The sequence below is a fragment of the Acipenser ruthenus genome, chromosome 2, assembly GCF_902713425.1.
Source record: "Acipenser ruthenus chromosome 2, fAciRut3.2 maternal haplotype, whole genome shotgun sequence".
Classification (NCBI taxonomy): domain Eukaryota; kingdom Metazoa; phylum Chordata; class Actinopteri; order Acipenseriformes; family Acipenseridae; genus Acipenser; species Acipenser ruthenus.
In genome coordinates this window covers 95,457,404-95,474,683 of record NC_081190.1, presented here as the reverse complement: position 1 = coordinate 95,474,683, position 17,280 = coordinate 95,457,404, and the positions used below count along the sequence as shown (strand labels likewise).

The following is a 17,280-nucleotide window of genomic DNA, read 5'->3' as shown; positions in this document are numbered from 1 at the left end:
ATCCGCATTTTGGTGGTCTTTCCCTGCACGGTGTACCATATGGTACATGAAGGGCTGCAATGCCAGATACCACCGAGTTATCCGGGCATTGCTGTCCTTCATTGTGCTTAACCACTTGAGTGGGGCGTGGTCAGTGACAAGATCAAATGAGTGTCCCAGCAGGTAATATCTTAAAGAGTGAGTAGCCCATTTAATGGCCAAACACTCTTTTTCGACGACGGAGTAGTTGCGCTCCCGAGGGAGCATTTTTTTACTTATGTACAGAACAGGGTGTTCTACTCCGCCTACCATTTGAGACAGGACTGCACCCAAGCCGACATCCGAAGCATCGGTGTGGAGGATGAATCTCTTAGTGAAGTCTGGCGTGATGAGAGCAGGGGCCTGGCAAAGTCTCTGCTTAACAGTATTAAACGCCCCCTGACATTCTTCTGACCATTTAATTGAATTTGGTGCGCTCTTTTTGGTGAGGTCAACTAAGGGATTAACCACTGTGGCATACTCGGGGATAAAGCGGCGGTAATAACCGGCTAACCCCAGTAGCGACCGCACTTGAGCCTTGGTTTTGGGGATTGCCGCGTCTACCAAGGCCTGGACCTTGGAGACAACGGGTTTCACCCTGCCATTCCCCATTACAAACCCCAAATATTGCGTTTCTTTTTTGGCAAACGCACATTTTCGCAAGTTAGCCGTCAGCCGGGCTGCCCTTAGAGACTGAAGGACGGCTGTGATCCTAGCCAAATGCTCTCGCCAGGTGGAGCTGTAAATGACCACATCATCAATATACGCTGCCGCATATTCACGATGTGGGTGTAAAACCTGGTCCATCAGTCTCTGGAAGGCAGCAGGCGCACCATGTAACCCAAACGGCATGGTTGTAAAATGAAACAGCCCCTCTGGTGTTGAAAATGCGGTTTTCTCTCTAGAACTACGAGTTAACGGGATCTGCCAATATCCCTTCGTCAGATCCAGAGTGGAGATGAACCTCGCCGTCCCCAGTCTATCTAGGAGTTCGTCGACCCGAGGCATGGGATACGCATCAAACTTGGCAATAGCGTTTACCTTGCGGAAATCAACGCAGAAGCGGTTGGTGCCGTCCTTTTTGGCCACTATCACAATTGGACTGCACCACTCGCTCCTGGAAGGCTCAATCACCCCAAGTTCGAGCATGTCCCATACCTCTTTGCGAACGCCACTCCGTCGACTTTCCGGGATCCGGTAAGGTCTCTCTCGCACTGTGACACCTGGGGGAGAGATAATGTCATATTCAGCGAGGTTAGTTCTACCGGGCGTGTTAGAAAAAACATCGCTAAATTCCTCAATTAACCTACGTAGTTCACGTTGCTGATCAGGAAGTAACTGTTCCCCCATCGAAATGTTCTTTGTGCTAGAGGGTTCTAGCTCGGGCCCTAAATCATCCTCTATATTGCCTGGGGCTATAAATAACACCTCTCTTGCCTGCCAGGGCTTTAATAAATTTATATGATAAATTTCTTTTTTGTTACGGCGATCGGGCTGTTTAATTTCGTAATTCACCTTTCCTATAGCCCGAATCACCTCATATGGCCCTTGCCATTTAGCACATAGTTTGGATTCCGCTGAGGGAAGTAGCAGCATTACTTTGTCTCCAGGTCGAAAAGTTCGGATTAATGCATTTTGATTGTAATGCTGCTGTTGTCGATGCTGAGCCGATCTGAGATTGTCTTGGGCCAAACGACCGACCAAATCTAGGCGATCTCTCAGTAGGAGCACATGCTGCACTACATTTTTGGACGAGCCTTTGTGCTCCTCCCACCCCTCTCTCAACAGATCGAGAATGCCGCGAGGCTGTCGGCCGTACAAGAGCTCGAAGGGGGAGAACCCTGTCGAACTCTGCGGCACCTCTCTCACCGCAAAAAGGAGGTAGGGAAGAAGCGATGCCCAATGTTTTTGCTCCTGATTCACAAATCGTCTCAGCATCGCCTTTAGAGTCTGATTAAAACGTTCCACCAAACCGTCCGTCTGTGGATGGTAAACCGACGTTCTGATGGGACGTATTTTTAGTAATTTATATACCTGCTGTAGCGTATTTGACAAGAAATTAGTTCCATGATCAGTCAATATCTCGTTGGGGATCCCTACTCTTGCCATAATCTGCACTAGTTCTTTGGCTATCGCAGCAGCACTAGTGGACCTCAATGGAACTGCCTCTGGGTATCGCGTTGCGTAATCTACCACCACTAATATATGCGTATACCCGGAGTCAGAAGGTAGCAAAGGGCCGACTATGTCCACTGCGATGCGTTCAAAGGGGGTGGAAATAATCGGCAGTGGGACCAAAGGGGCGGGGCGCACTCGACCCGGCGCTACTCTCTGGCAGTCTGGGCATGTGGCTACATATTTCGACACTTCCTTATAAAGACCTGGCCAAAAGAATCGAGCCAATATCCGTTCCCTTGTCTTGTCAACTCCGAGGTGCCCCGCAAAAGGGATATCATGCGCCAGCCTCATGACCTCCAGCCGACAAGACGGGGGGACCAATAATTGTGTTACAGGATGTCCTGTGCCCGCGGCCAGGTTTACCCTATATAGTAATTGCCCCTTGATAATGAAGTGTGGAAATACTAGTGCCCCAGCGCCTTCAACATCCTTACCTTCAATGGACCGGACCTGTCCCCGAATGTGCACCAGTGATGGGTCATTGTCCTGCTCCCACACTAGGTTCACATTCGAGTGCCACATGTCCGGTATATTGAGCGGGGCGGGAGTAACATCTGCCCTTGATGGCCCAGTAACCTCGCCCTCTCGGTCACACTGCGTTCCGACCCCCTTCGACTGACGTTTTTCACCGTTATAACAGGCTCCCACCAGCCCCCAGCCTTGTCTCATTAACGCTCCCTCCCATTTCCGCAGCCTTCTCTCTTTGTTTGTTTTTTTCGGCCGGAACAGGGAAGAGAACATTTCCGCTTGAAAGGGAAAAACATTACCAATCATTTCCCCTTCTACTTTTTCTGCCACATTTGCGTGTATGGCCGGGACTGCCCTTAATTTCAATAAATCTTTATAGTTGGGCCAGTCCCGACCCAGAATAATGGGATGTGGTAACCTTTCCGCTACCCCAACTACCAGGGAACGTTTCATCGGACCGACCGATAAATATGCTTTTACTGTGGGGTATGTTGCCGTGTCTCCATGGATACAGGAGATCGCCACCTGACCTTGTGGCTGCCACACCATACCGCCTAAGAGAGATGCTCTAATTAAGGTCTGACCACACCCTGTGTCCACTAATGCATGGGTTTTCACATTTCCAAAAATCACCTTAACAATACAAGGCCCCTCCCGACCATTTTTCCCTCGCTTACCCGCTTCAGATGCCAGATTACAGACGGCCACGTCACACTCCATCGCAGATGGGCATGACCTAGCCTGATGTCCCGGCTGGCGGCACCTAAAACAGGTAGGGGGAAAGGAGGGCACAGTATTAAATGGTCTGTCCCGCTGCTGGTATGGCAACGGGGCAGGGGCAGCACCTCTACCCCAGCTGGGGGCCAACCTTGGTCTCCATGAAGAGGAGGCAAGGTCGCCCATTGGGGTTGGTGCTCTTGGAGGTCGTTGAACCGGTCCTGGTGGTGGGGCTGATGGAGCAGAGAGAGGAGGTGGGGCTCGGCCGCTCCGTTGAGGTGGGGTGAGTAGCCCGGTCTGGGCGGATACCAGGGAGTCCTCGAAGTCCTCAGCGAGCTTGACTGCCTGTTCCAGGGTGTCGGGGTTGTGGCGCCGTATCCATCCTTGGGTCTCGGCGCCGACCACATGACAAAACTGCTCAATGACGATGGCCTCCCCCATCTGGGCAGTTGTTTTTAGCGCCGGGGTGAGCCAGTGTATCATGTGGTCACAGAGCTTCTGCGCGACCACCCTGGGGCGTACGTTCGGGGACCTCCTGTACTCCCTGAACCTCACTCGGTGCGTTTCCTCCGTAATGTTAAGACGGCGGAGAATAGCCAGCTTTACCAGGTCATATTGAGCGGCGTCGTCATCCCCCATCGCCTGGTAGGCTGCCTGCGCTTCCCCAATCAGGCAGGGTCCCAGCTGGCTTGCCCAGAACTGTCGGGGCCATGACGCGGTGGTAGCCAGCCGCTCAAATGCCACCAGGTATGCCTCTGGATCATCATCCGCCGTCATTTTCTGCGTCCGTGCTTTGGGCGCTCTGGAGCTGCATTCTGCTGATGCTGTGGGAGGTATTGCCAGCCCGACCCTCTCGATCAGCGCAGTGTACCTCTCCTCTCTCCGTCTTTCCTCCACCTCCCGTCTGCTGTCCAGCTGCTCCAGCAGCGCCGACAGTGTTGCGTAGTCCATCCCTCTTCTGACACCACGTGTGGCAAAGTGGTAATGACGTGCAGGTGAGTGCAGTGCAGAAGAATCACACAGACAAACGTTGGTACAGGTGCAAGGGTGTTTATTTAAATTAATAAATGTCCAGAGCCTCAAGGCAAAATCTGTAACTAATAATAATGCTGGAAGTGATACAGCGGCGTGTATCACTTCTCGTTATAATCCTACGGGTTTGACCCGCAACCCCAAAGTCCCGTTCCGACACCCACACTAAACACAAACACAAAGACAGTGCGTGATTTAAGTGCTAAAAGGTGCAAAACAAAAGACAGTTCCAGTAGTGAAAAGGTGAGTGGTGAAGTCCGGGTTTGTCGCTGGCCTGCGGCTGCAGCTCCGGATCGTGCTCAGTAATCTTTAGTGAGACAACAACACACAAGACACACAGTGTTAGAACACAGACACAAAACACTCACGGTCGATCTCACAAACGGGCTCCTTCTTGGTCATATAATTTAACCATATGCAAAGGAACAGATCACTCAAGCCATGCCCCCTATTTATACCCTTGCCCATGACCCCGAGGTTAACGAGCGCATCCGCTCCTCCAGTCCTCGGATGCCACGCCGCTTACCGTCTGGGTCACTGAGCTCGGGTGCCATAGCTCCGCCCCCTTCCGAACTGACCGACTTCCATCTACCCTACGGAATAAATTGTCGTGCCATTTCATTAAGGGTACTCTGTTCCTCGTACACCGTGCTCTCACAGGTCGAAAGGGAGATCTAACACTAAGACTCATTCGATCTCTGTCACAAGCACTTACTATGAAAAAATGTTTTTGTGGTGTTTTTAAGTAATATTAAATCAGCTTTTATAAAGAGGGCGACTCAAGATAAATATTGTTTCTTAAGCTTATTACAAAATACAAATAAAAAGTTGTTTAAATCCATAACCAGTCAGAGTAACAATCAAGAGAAAAACTATGCAGACAATAACAGCAGTGTGTTTCTAAAATGCAGATGTAAAAGACAAAATGTCCCTTTTTCATCCCTATCCAATAATTTTGTTTATATTACAAAGTAGTTTCATGCAATGCAACATATATAAATGGTTCCATTGCTCCCTGCATCCTCTTTAAAAAAAGAAAGGGAAAAAAAATAATAATCTGCAGAGGTCCTATGTATTGTAGCAGCAAAACAGGGTTTCAGCTGTTCAGAGGGCAGACCAGCAAACACTGTCGTTTACATGAGGATCATCTAAAACATGACAAGACTTTGATTTGGAAAGAGAAGTATTTTTTTGACTTGGGTGCAAAAAGAAAAATGTAATAACTTTTAAACAGCAAAACTGTAAATAGTTCTGATGTTGACAGCTACCCACAGAGACATTGGTACATTCCTTTCGTGCCTCCAGTTGAAAGGGAGCTACACTTGTGCTTTCGCAGAGATGTACCAGTTTTGTGGCTGTCGTACACAAAAGCATAATGACAGCAACGAAACATTATTATTTTCATTCGCTATGATTCCATAAGAATTCCACACTTGCGATTTACCTCTTGCACTATTATCCACTACATGATATAAACCCTGCGCTATCTTTTGTTTCACCTCGTCCACAGACATTTTTTATATCACCAAGCAGACATGATAAAAAGATCTTGTATCAAACAAGCGGCAATACAAACCTAGAACACTGTTTAGTCATCTGATCGCCTCCTGCTTTAGTGCAGGAAATACTGGTATATTTACCTTCTAATACAGTGCCTTGCGAAAGTATTCGGCCCCCTTGAACTTTGCGACCTTTTGCCACATTTCAGGCTTCAAACATAAAGATATGAAACTGTAATTTTTTGTGAAGAATCAACAACAAGTGGGACACAATCATGAAGTGGAACGAAATTTATTGGATATTTCAAACTTTTTTAACAAATAAAAAACTGAAAAATTGGGCGTGCAAAATTATTCAGCCCCCTTAAGTTAATACTTTGTAGCGCCACCTTTTGCTGCGATTACAGCTGTAAGTCGCTTGGGGTATGTCTCTATCAGTTTTGCACATCGAGAGACTGAAATTTTTGCCCATTCCTCCTTGCAAAACAGCTCGAGCTCAGTGAGGTTGGATGGAGAGAATTTGTGAACAGCAGTTTTCAGTTCTTTCCACAGATTCTCGATTGGATTCAGGTCTGGACTTTGACTTGGCCATTCTAACACCTGGATATGTTTATTTGTGAACCATTCCATTGTAGATTTTGCTTTATGTTTTGGATCATTGTCTTGTTGGACGACAAATCTCCGTCCCAGTCTCAGGTCTTTTGCAGACTCCATCAGGTTTTCTTCCAGAATGGTCCTGTATTTGGCTCCATCCATCTTCCCATCAATTTTAACCATCTTCCCTGTCCCTGCTGAAGAAAAGCAGGCCCAAACCATGATGCTGCCACCACCATGTTTGACAGTGGGGATGGTGTGTTCAGGGTGATGAGCTGTGTTGCTTTTACGCCAAACATAACGTTTTGCATTGTTGCCAAAAAGTTCGATTTTGGTTTCATCTGACCAGAGCACCTTCTTCCACATGTTTGGTGTGTCTCCCAGGTGGCTTGTGGCAAACTGTAAACGACACTTTTTATGGATATCTTTAAGAAATGGCTTTCTTCTTGCCACTCTTCCTAAAGGCCAGATTTGTGCAGTATACGACTGATTGTTGTCCTATGGACAGAGTCTCCCACCTCAGCTGTAGATCTCTGCAGTTCATCCAGAGTGATCATGGGCCTCTTGGCTGCATCTCTGATCAGTCTTCTCCTTGTATGAGCTGAAAGTTTAGAGGGACGGCCAGGTCTTGGTAGATTTGCAGTGGTCTGATACTCCTTCCATTTCAATATTATCGCTTGCACAGTGCTCCTTGGGATGTTTAAAGCTTGGGAAATCTTTTTGTATCCAAATCCGGCTTTAAACTTCTCCACAACAGTATCTCGGACCTGCCTGGTGTGTTCCTTGTTCTTCATGATGCTCTCTGCACTTTAAACGGACCTCTGAGACTATCACAGTGCAGGTGCATTTATACGGAGACTTGATTACACACAGGTGGATTCTATTTATCATCATTAGTCATTTAGGTCAACATTGGATCATTCAGAGATCCTCACTGAACTTCTGGAGAGAGTTTGCTGCACTGAAAGTAAAGGGGCTGAATAATTTTGCACGCCCAATTTTTCAGTTTTTTATTTGTTAAAAAAGTTTGAAATATCCAATAAATTTCGTTCCACTTCATGATTGTGTCCCACTTGTTGTTGATTCTTCACAAAAAATTACAGTTTCATATCTTTATGTTTGAAGCCTGAAATGTGGCAAAAGGTCGCAAAGTTCAAGGGGGCCGAATACTTTCGCAAGGCACTGTACATTATTTGGGAAAGGGTTACAGACGAGTTTGCTCAACGGACAGAAAACATTTTTGGTGATTCCAATTCAGACCCAAGCTGACCTGAAAATGTTTTTTTTTTGAGCCGCACCCGAACAGCAAACCACGAAAAAGTTCACATTCTGATCCGAACCCGACCCGATGCAGGACTTTAAACAGGGACTTCTAAATGTGTTTTTCAAGATGTATTTATGGCATAATGCAAGGCAATCACAGAGTGTAGATGATCTGGGGAAAGAAAATAGGGGAACTATATATATATATATATATATATATATATATATATATACACCAGCACCGTACATTTGGCTTTTAGTCTTGCACAAACTTTTGTTTAAATGGCACTGCAAGCTAAATCACTAGTTCTCCCACTGGAGGCTTTTTTGAACAATTTGATCTCAGCTTAGGTCACAGGTGAAATTAAACGACAACCGCTACACAATTTAGGAATCATTCAGCATGATTTGGTACAATCTGTACGTTCTGCTTGAGAGAAACACACAACTAGGAGGCATCTTTGTGCTTACATAGCAACTATCTAAAAATAAATCCCTGAGTATAAATAATAATAATAATAATAATAATAATAATAATAATAATAATAATAATAATAATAATAATAATAATAATAATAAAAGGTAACAAACAATAAAAAAAAAATAGTAATAGAAAAAAAGAAAAAATGCTGTATTTTTAAATTGATTTGTCAATATTGATTAGTTTCATAAACAACTGTGGGGTTTATTCAATTTATCCAAACTGCCATTGTTTAAATATTAAAATAGGAACAAACATGGCACTTAACTTACTTTTAAAGACACAAATACACTACAGAAACTCACGCAAACTGTTGGTTTGCACACAGTCCCATTCTTTTAATGTTGGTTTAAATGAAGGCCACCGTTTAGGTCAAATGAATAGGCTCCAGTTTGTTTTGTGATGTATTTAAAATATTCTATATCATGTCCACACATCTGTGTCTTTTGATAAATAAATAAATAATAAAATAAGATAATAATATAATAAGATAAACAATAAATAAATAAATAAATAAATAAATAAATAAATAAATGCATAATCCATTAAATACACTGGAAAGTGCATAATACATGATAGTAACATAATACATGAAAAAGTAGCAGCAACACAGCAGCTAATAGCAGATATCAGGCTTGAAGAGCATGGAAAGCAAGAGAGAACAGGTGGGTCTTGAGAGTTGATTTAAAGCGAGCGACGGTGGGAGCATCACGCACCAAAGCTGGGAGAGAGTTCCAAAGAGTCAGAGCTGTGAAGCTAAACGAGCGTTCTCCAAGTGTGGTGTACTTTTGCTTGGGGATAGCAAGCAGGCCCGAGTTGGAGGACCTCAGCTTGCAGGCACGGACATAGCGGGTCAGCAAGTTGAGGAGGTACTCGGGACCTGTGTGGTGAAGGGCATTGTAGGTGAGCAGGAGAGTTTTGAAAATAATCCTGAACTTTACAGGTAGCCAGTGCAGCTGGGCAAGACAGGGGGTAAAGTGATCATGTTTTTTACATCTGGTAAGGATCCTGGCAGCGGCATTCTGAACTAGCACAAGTCGGTTTATGGTGCATGCCGGGAGACCACCATATAGAGAGTTGCAGTAGTCGAGTCGAGAGGAGACAAATGCATGACAAAGTATCTCCGCATCTGGGAGGGAAAGGTAGGGACGGACTCTGGAGATGTTTTGAAGATGGTAGCAGGAAGATTTGACCATGGAGGAGATGTGGGCATCAAAGGAGAGGTTGCTGTCAAGAAGTACACCAAGGCTTCGTACTCTGGGGGAAGGCAGCAGCAGACAGTTTCCGAGGTTCAGGGCAGCTATATTTAGATTCTTAAGTTGAGTTTTAGATCCTACTAGAAGGAGTTCAGATTTGCTAGTGTTCAGCTGAAGAAAATTGCATCAACAGTGAAATGTCTGATAAATACTGAGTTTACAAATGTTCCAAAGTAAGGACAAACCATACAGTATATTTCTTTAATCAATGTTTGACTTTCTTTTGAATCAGGTGAATCAATGCGGGTGGCCTCTTCTGAGTTTGCTGATGACCCCTGCTCCTCTGTGAAGCGTGGTACAATGGTGCGAACTGCCCGGGCCCTGCTTTCTGCTGTCACTCGCCTGCTTATTCTGGCAGACATGGCTGACGTCATAAGACTACTTGCTCACCTTAAAATTGTAAGTGTTTTTCTCCTTCTGTTTTACCTTTTATTGTGACTTTTCTTAAGTGATGTGGCTTTCTTCAAGGAGTAGTGCCCACTGTGGTTTTTAAAAGTAGCTGTTACCTTATAAGATTCACATATTAGTATTTAGTATTTTTTTTACATTTTTGCTTTGCTTCCCTCAAGCTATAGCAGAGATTTCTGGTCACGTCACTTTTGCTATAGGTCTTTTAGTTCTTAGAGTGACTGTATGGCAAGAAGACTGGCATGTGAAACTACCTTGCAAACAAGGTGTAGTTTCTGATGAAGTTGAGCTCACAGAAGGGAAATACATAAAATAATATATATTAAAATAAAACTAATCATGACTTTGGAACACTATTCTTTATGGCAATTTTGTCTTACATGTGTACAGTATTTACCGGACATTTCACTATTGATGCAATATAAAGCCAAATAGTAAACATCAATCCTAGCCCACTTTGCTCTCAGCACAGCTCAGTAATCATGGCCCATGCACTGGTCCTCACATGTGTGGACATTCAAATGAAGACACCTCTGGGGAATGCTTAAAGCAATTGAGTGATGGTCCAGGAATAAGCAAGATGTCAACCAAACCAAAAAATTACATAAAAACACAACACTGCATGCAGGGCAATAAACATGCAGGGCACTGTCCATGCAATCATTTATAACAGCTGTTTTTAGTTTTCAGGCATTGAATTGTAAACATGAATTAACATTTTGGTGGGCTTCTTTGATAGAGCCTCAAAACAATTAATTTGTGGATTGCTTCTTAGGTTCACATGTTTTTTGATTGTTTGGGATACCAAAAATAGAAACGGGTCAATATGATATAAATTATTTTTTTTATTTTAAAGAGGTGCTAGTATTGCATTTCTCCTTTAAAGAGATTATAGTTTTTAAACCTGCAGGGCCATGGCTTCTTGTAATGAAATGCTGTGGAAAATGACTTCAAACAGAAATCAGTTTATGTGTTTTATAAACCACATTAAATATAGAGCAGGTGAATTACTTTGTCCTCAGGCAAACTGAGAAGTCATGAAACTGTGGTTTCATAGTTAGTGCTAACAGTGCACACGGTGGTATGGTTTTGAAAGAGTATTTTTCAATGCCCTGTATGCACTGTGATATATATATATATATATATATATATATATATATATATATATATATATATATATATAATATATATGTAGGTTTTATATTTACAGGAATCGAAATTAACACCCACCAACCTGCCAAACATGGGTTAATTTGGTCTGTGGCGGGTAAATTTCACACACTTATACACCACAGTGGCAGGTACGTTTTTGTACACTTAACACTTTGAATGTAAGCGGTGCGAATTTGTGACAGACTGCTATACCTTTAAACAGAAGCTGTTAGCTAAAACAACAAGAAACTTGAAAAAATTATGTCGCCACAATAGAACCACGACTTCTGCTTTCGATTGGTCTATTATTTTATATATGCTGCCATTTAAGTTTTTATTTTAGCAACCAAACAAAACAGAGAAGGAGGCGGTGCTTTCGCTGTGAAGTGATTATTATTATTATTATTATTTATTTCTTAGCAGACGCCCTTATCCAGGGCGACTTACAATCGTAAGCAAAAACATTTCAAGCGTTACAATACAAGTAATACATAGAACTAGTTTTCCGTACAGTCCGTCAGCATCTCTCTCATTTAAGAACTGAGGTTAGTTTACAGTTAGTAATACACTGCTGTTGGTCTTCTATTTGCCGACCAAGATAGTGAGCCTGAAAAGTTGTGATCCTTAGGACAGTTTAGCTGGCGAGATAGGAAGAGACGAGGTAGGAAAGAGGAAAAAACAGCAGCAAAAAAAAAAAAAAAGCTAACAAAAAAACGGTATTGTATATAAGTGTAATCATATTTGTTCTGTCTGTCGGTGAATCGTGTAAGAAGCCAGCTCACACCCTCGGAGACAGCCTCCTATTTGGGAGTGCATCTGGATTCCAAGTCCATGCTGTCCACTCTGTCGAAGGACAGCGTGCAGAGAATAGACGCTTGCATGAAGCTTTTTCAGCTCAGCTAAAAGCTTACAGTAGTGACGTTTAAGAGGCTTCTGGGCTTGATGGCAGCAGCTTTCTAGACCCTTCCTTTGCTTCTTCTGCATATGCATGCTCTCCAAGCCTGGTTCAACAGCAGGGTTTTTCAGCCCGCATTGAGCCCAGACTGCCTATTAACTGTGTCTCGGCACTGTCCGCAGGCGCTATCCTGGTGGACGCAGCCTGCTCACCTGCGCTTAGGTGTAGCAGTGGGCAGCGTTATCACCACGAATGCGGCCAGCCTCGGCTGGGGTGTCGTGTGGAACGGCAGAGGAGCTCAAGGAGTATGGGAACCCCTGTGGCAGGGTCACCATATAAGTGTGGCAGCAGTGTGGAGTAGTGGTTAGGGCTCTGGACTCCTGACCAGAGGGTTGTGGGTTCAATCCCCAGTGGGGGACACTGCTGTTGTACCCTTGAGCAAGGTACTTTACCTAGATTGCTCCAGTAAAAACCCAACTGTATAAATGGGTAATTGTATGTAAAAAATAATGTGTAAAAAAATAATGTGATATCTTGTAACAATTGTAAGTCGCCCTGGATAAGGGCGTCTGCTAAGAAATAAATAATAATAATAATAATAAATTACATCTGCCTGGGGTGATGTATTGGGTGGTGGACCTCCTTTCAAGGGGAGTCCCCAGTGCCTCAGAATGGAGGATTCACACGGAGGTGCTGAACCTCATTTGGCAACGGTTTGGGAGAGCACAGGTGGACCTGTTGGCCTCCCAAGAATCAACCCATTGTCCCATCTGGTCTCCATAACAGGAACTTGGGACCCGCTGGCAATAGAGGCAGCAGATCAGGCAGGACCGGGCCAGGGTTCAACTAGTAACCCCTTATTGGCCGAGGAGATTGTGGTTTTCAACCCTGATACATCTCCAGAGCAGCCAGTCATGGAGCTTGCTGAAACGCCACAACCTGCTCAGGCAGGCTTGGGGGACATTGTGGCATCCCGACCCATTTAGCTGTCTGCGGTTATCTAATAGGGTCATAGAGACCCTACAGAATGCCAGAGCAGCGCCCATGCATGCCCAGTATGGGTACAAGTGGGGCGATTTTCAAATGTGGTGCCTGCCCAAAGATTTTGACCCCACGACTTGTCCCATGGCAGTTATACTGCAATTTTTACACCTCTTTGGTGAGGGGAAATCCCCCTCTACATTAAAGGTCTATTTGGCAGCCATTTTGGCTTGCCATACTAAGATTGATTCAGTCTCCCTAGGAGCTAATTTCCTGGCGGGGCAATTTTTAAAGGTTGCTCTGCGTCTCAGGGCGCCTATGAAGGACATTGTATCTCGTTGGAGGCTTAATGTGGTCCTTTGAGCCCTTGCATTCAGCAGAGCTGAAATATTTGTCTATGAAGGCTGCTTTTTTGCTTGCAATAACAAAATGCAAGCATTTTCGATTGCAAAAGCCTGCTTAATTTTTGCAGAGGCCAGGGCGAAAATTATGCTTTGCACTAATCCTGCTTTTTTTCTGAAAAACATCTCGGCATTCCACATTAACCAGATGGTGGAGCTTGAGGCTTTTCATCCATCTCCTTTCCAGTCTGACAAGGAGCGGCAGCTCCATACGCTTTGTCCAGTGCAGGCTTTAGCGTATTATGTGGACAGAACTCAGAGTTGAAGGCAGTCTTTTATGGGGCTAAGAGGCTGTGAAAATGGATCACAGACAGTCAAGACTGCCTATGAGCGAGCCAACTTGCCCCCTCGAGAAAAGCTCACTGCCTATTCCACAGTGTGGTGTGGGCTACTCCCCATACTTTTACGTGGTTCTATCGGCTGACTGTCTTGGGTACACAAACCCCTGGTTTTGGAATGAGTGTGTTAAGGGCGGCCTCAGGGTCAACCCTTACAGCACAAACATAGAGGTGAGTTCTCCCTCAATTCTTTAGCCCCATCTACTTGTACTGGGGTTCCTAATGGTAATGCCCAAGGTAGCCTTAGCTTAGCCTTGTGGCATTCTGGCTGGTCTGCAATATTGCCTTGCGACAGCTTTGGTATTCATACCCATTAGGTAATGGTTACATTTTGTAGTATCAGAATGGGTCATAATATCATTCTGTTTATGAAATTAACAGAATTGTAATATACAGAGGGGGGTCCTAAGCCATTCTCTGTGTCTACTTGGTTTCTTGTCACAAACTCCTACACTGACAAAGAATGATTTTAAAAAGTGTCGTAAACTAAATACTGGACAAGTGGTTTATCTTCCCCAGCGCGGAATAAATCCTGTGGAGCCGGCAGTGTCTTTCAAAAGGTAAAATCAGACAGTTTTGAATGCCTTGACACTACTGAGAGAGGACAGGACACTGTTTTACCCCCAGCCGACAGGGGGTAAAACAGTGGACCAATTAGGAACACTGGGACGTCTTGGAACGAGAACAACCAATGGGAAACACCCCACGTGGACTCAGGCTCAGCCCAAAATAAACAAACTATCCAATCACAGGGGTGAAGAGAGAATTACAAAAACACAGGCAGAACTTTCAAACAGCGCTCTTGACACTAAACCCAAGGCTCTTGGCACACAAACAAGTCTCTGAACTTTGACAATCTGAAGACCCAGCCTGCGACCAGCCTGAACAGAGATACCATTTTCAGAAACTCTGATAGAAAATAACTACTCTAGTGTGTGCCTTGGTGTGGGAGTCTGCAGCGTAAAATCCTAAAAGTACGTGTAATCAAACCTTAGCCCCGATTGATCACCAGAGAAAGAGTTGGATGAATATTTGAAGTCGACAGAGATTGAAATATAGTCAATCTATTGAGCTAGCAGTGCTGGAGTTTGCGGTGGAATATCCCTGACATAACCGGATGAAGAGTGCACATATTGGTGGAGGATTTTCTGTTTCAGTGGAATACCTAAATAGTTAATGACTCTTGTTTTTGCAAAGACATTTGTTTCGTACCCTGAAGTGGAGACAAAACACAAGGAAGGCAGACCCCGAAACCTGGACCTGTCCTTGCCAGCAGGAGAGACCTCGAGCACCTGTATTGTTGTAGACACGGATCCACTGGAGGAGGCAGCAAGGAGCCTGTTAAGTATTCAACATGTAGTTTAATCCTCTTATGAACTCGAGAATAAGCAAACCTTAAAGTAAAATTAGCGTTTTGTTTTAGGTAGAATGTAAGAAAAGTATTATTGCTTTCAATTCATGCTTTGAGTTAATGAACACTATAGTAATTGTTTGTTGTATGTGATTTATACAAATTGATGTGGGTTTAACAAGGCAATTATCATTCTGCGTTTGCTAGAACCCAAATTTAGCTGTCTTGATAATAGATAATTCTCGATAGGTTGTCTGGACGCAAACAGTGTCTTTATCTCGCAAGAGTGAGAATTGCCTTCTGAACCTAAACATATATATTACACTGATTTAACGATGCTTTGATTATCAAATATTGACAAAAGTAAATATTTGTGTTACTAACAAAACCCCTGTTAAGACTAACCTTCATCTTAAATAACTGTCAGGAATGTGGTTGTAACCTTTAAGGGAATCTCCCATAGATTGCATTGGATTGCTAATCAACTATCAGGAGTGGGGTGGTGTTGTTCATATTTTCTTTTCTGTACTACTTAGTTTAGTTAATTTTTCCTTTCTGTATTACTTTAGTTTAGTTGTTGCGTCTTTATTATTTTTCCTTTATTTAGTTTTATTTCTAATAAAACTGTTCCTTTGTATTCACTAGAAGTGTTGTCCAGTCTGATTATTTCAACAGAGGTGGGTTCTATATGATTTTGAATTCAAATAAGGTATTATATGATGACAACTTAAACTAGTCCAAATAAAAAATACCTTGCACATTACAATTTCGTACTTGACAGGGAACGTTAGGTTATTGTCATAACCCTGGAATAGAAATGTAACCATTAACCTTCAAGGTCGCTGCGTTATTATTGCAGCAGTCTTGGAGGAAAAATGATGACCATGTTTGTGTCAGCAGTCCTTTTATGCCCTAGTAGGCGGGCGTGACTGTGTCACAGGCACTGTGTGCAGCTTTGGCATATCTATTCAGGTTTTCATGGTCTTTAAGGATAAATACCCATTAGGTAATGGTTACATTTCTGTTTCAGGTAACCAGGGTTATGATAATAACCTAACATTCTGTAACATTCCAAAAAAATATAAAAACTTGGTACAAAATAGCTGTGGGGATACTCGTTACTGGGAATAGCACATTATTTGGAGGTGAAATCTATTGAGAGCTTTCTTTTCCTCTGTGTGTTTAACCAAAATAGGTGGAAGAAGCCCTTGAGGCTGTTAAGAATGCCACCAACGAGCAGGACTTGGCCAACCGCTTCAAGGAGTTTGGAAAGGAAATGGTGAAACTGAACTACGTAGCCGCCAGAAGACAACAGGTGAGGTTTGACATACAGTCTCTCTCATGACCTCTGTTAGCCCATTCTAGTGGGACAATTCATTCATGCCCCGTTTTTTCCACTAGCCACGTCTAGGTGCACCTCTGCTGGACCGTCCAGCTGAGGTGTACCTAAAAATGTCTGCCTGCGTTTCCACTGCATTTTCTCAGGTACAACTAACCTAGGAAGTATTTGCGCAACGCCAGGCATCCCAATATGTTGCCCATTAGCTCAAAGTATTTTTATTATTATTATTATTATTTATTTCTTAGCAGACGCCCTTATCCAGGGCGACTTACAATCGTAAGCAAAAACATTTCAAGCGTTACAATACAAGTAATACAATAAGAGCAAGAAATACAATAACTTTTGTTCAAATAAAGTACAAGTTTGACAAACCACAATTCAATAATACAGCAGGTAATAGTGATAGTTACATCAGGATATGATTAAATGGTGATAGTTACATCAGGATGTGATTAAATACAAAGTACTACAGGTTAAAAACTTGGCAGATTACAGTATTCTGAAGTACAGGATTAAATGCAGTAAAATAGGGGCTGATAAGAGCAAAATAGAGCACATTTACATGAAGGGTGATAGTGTCCCAGGATACAAACAGAGGAGTTCTACAGGTGCTCTTTGAAGAGGTGAGTCTTAAGGAGGCGCCGGAATGTGGTCAGGGACTGGGCAGTCCTGACATCTGTAGGAAGGTCATTCCACCACTGCGGAGCAAGGGTGGAGAAGGAGCGGGCTTTGGAGGCAGGGGAGCGTAGCGGTGGTAGAGCTAGTCTTCTAGTGCAGGCGGAGCGGAGAGGTCGAGTGGGGGTGTAGGGAGAGATGAGGGTCTGGAGGTAGCTGGGTGCAGACTGGTCAAGGCATCTGTAGGCTAGTACAAGAGTCTTGAACTGGATGCGAGCGGTGATCGGGAGC

The 17,280-nt window shown here is 43.9% G+C and overlaps 1 protein-coding gene across 2 annotated transcripts in view; it reads left to right on the top strand.

The window, feature by feature from the left end:
• Nucleotides 1–17,280, top strand: part of LOC117409054 (catenin alpha-2) — a 520,292-nt gene that overhangs the window by 116,522 nt on the left and 386,490 nt on the right. For both annotated transcript variants that reach the window (XM_034014606.3, XM_034014607.3), the window contains exons 4-5: nt 9,739–9,905; nt 16,228–16,347. In XM_034014606.3, the coding sequence (XP_033870497.1) occupies nt 9,739–9,905; nt 16,228–16,347 (287 nt within the window). The remainder of the gene's footprint in view (nt 1–9,738; nt 9,906–16,227; nt 16,348–17,280) is intronic.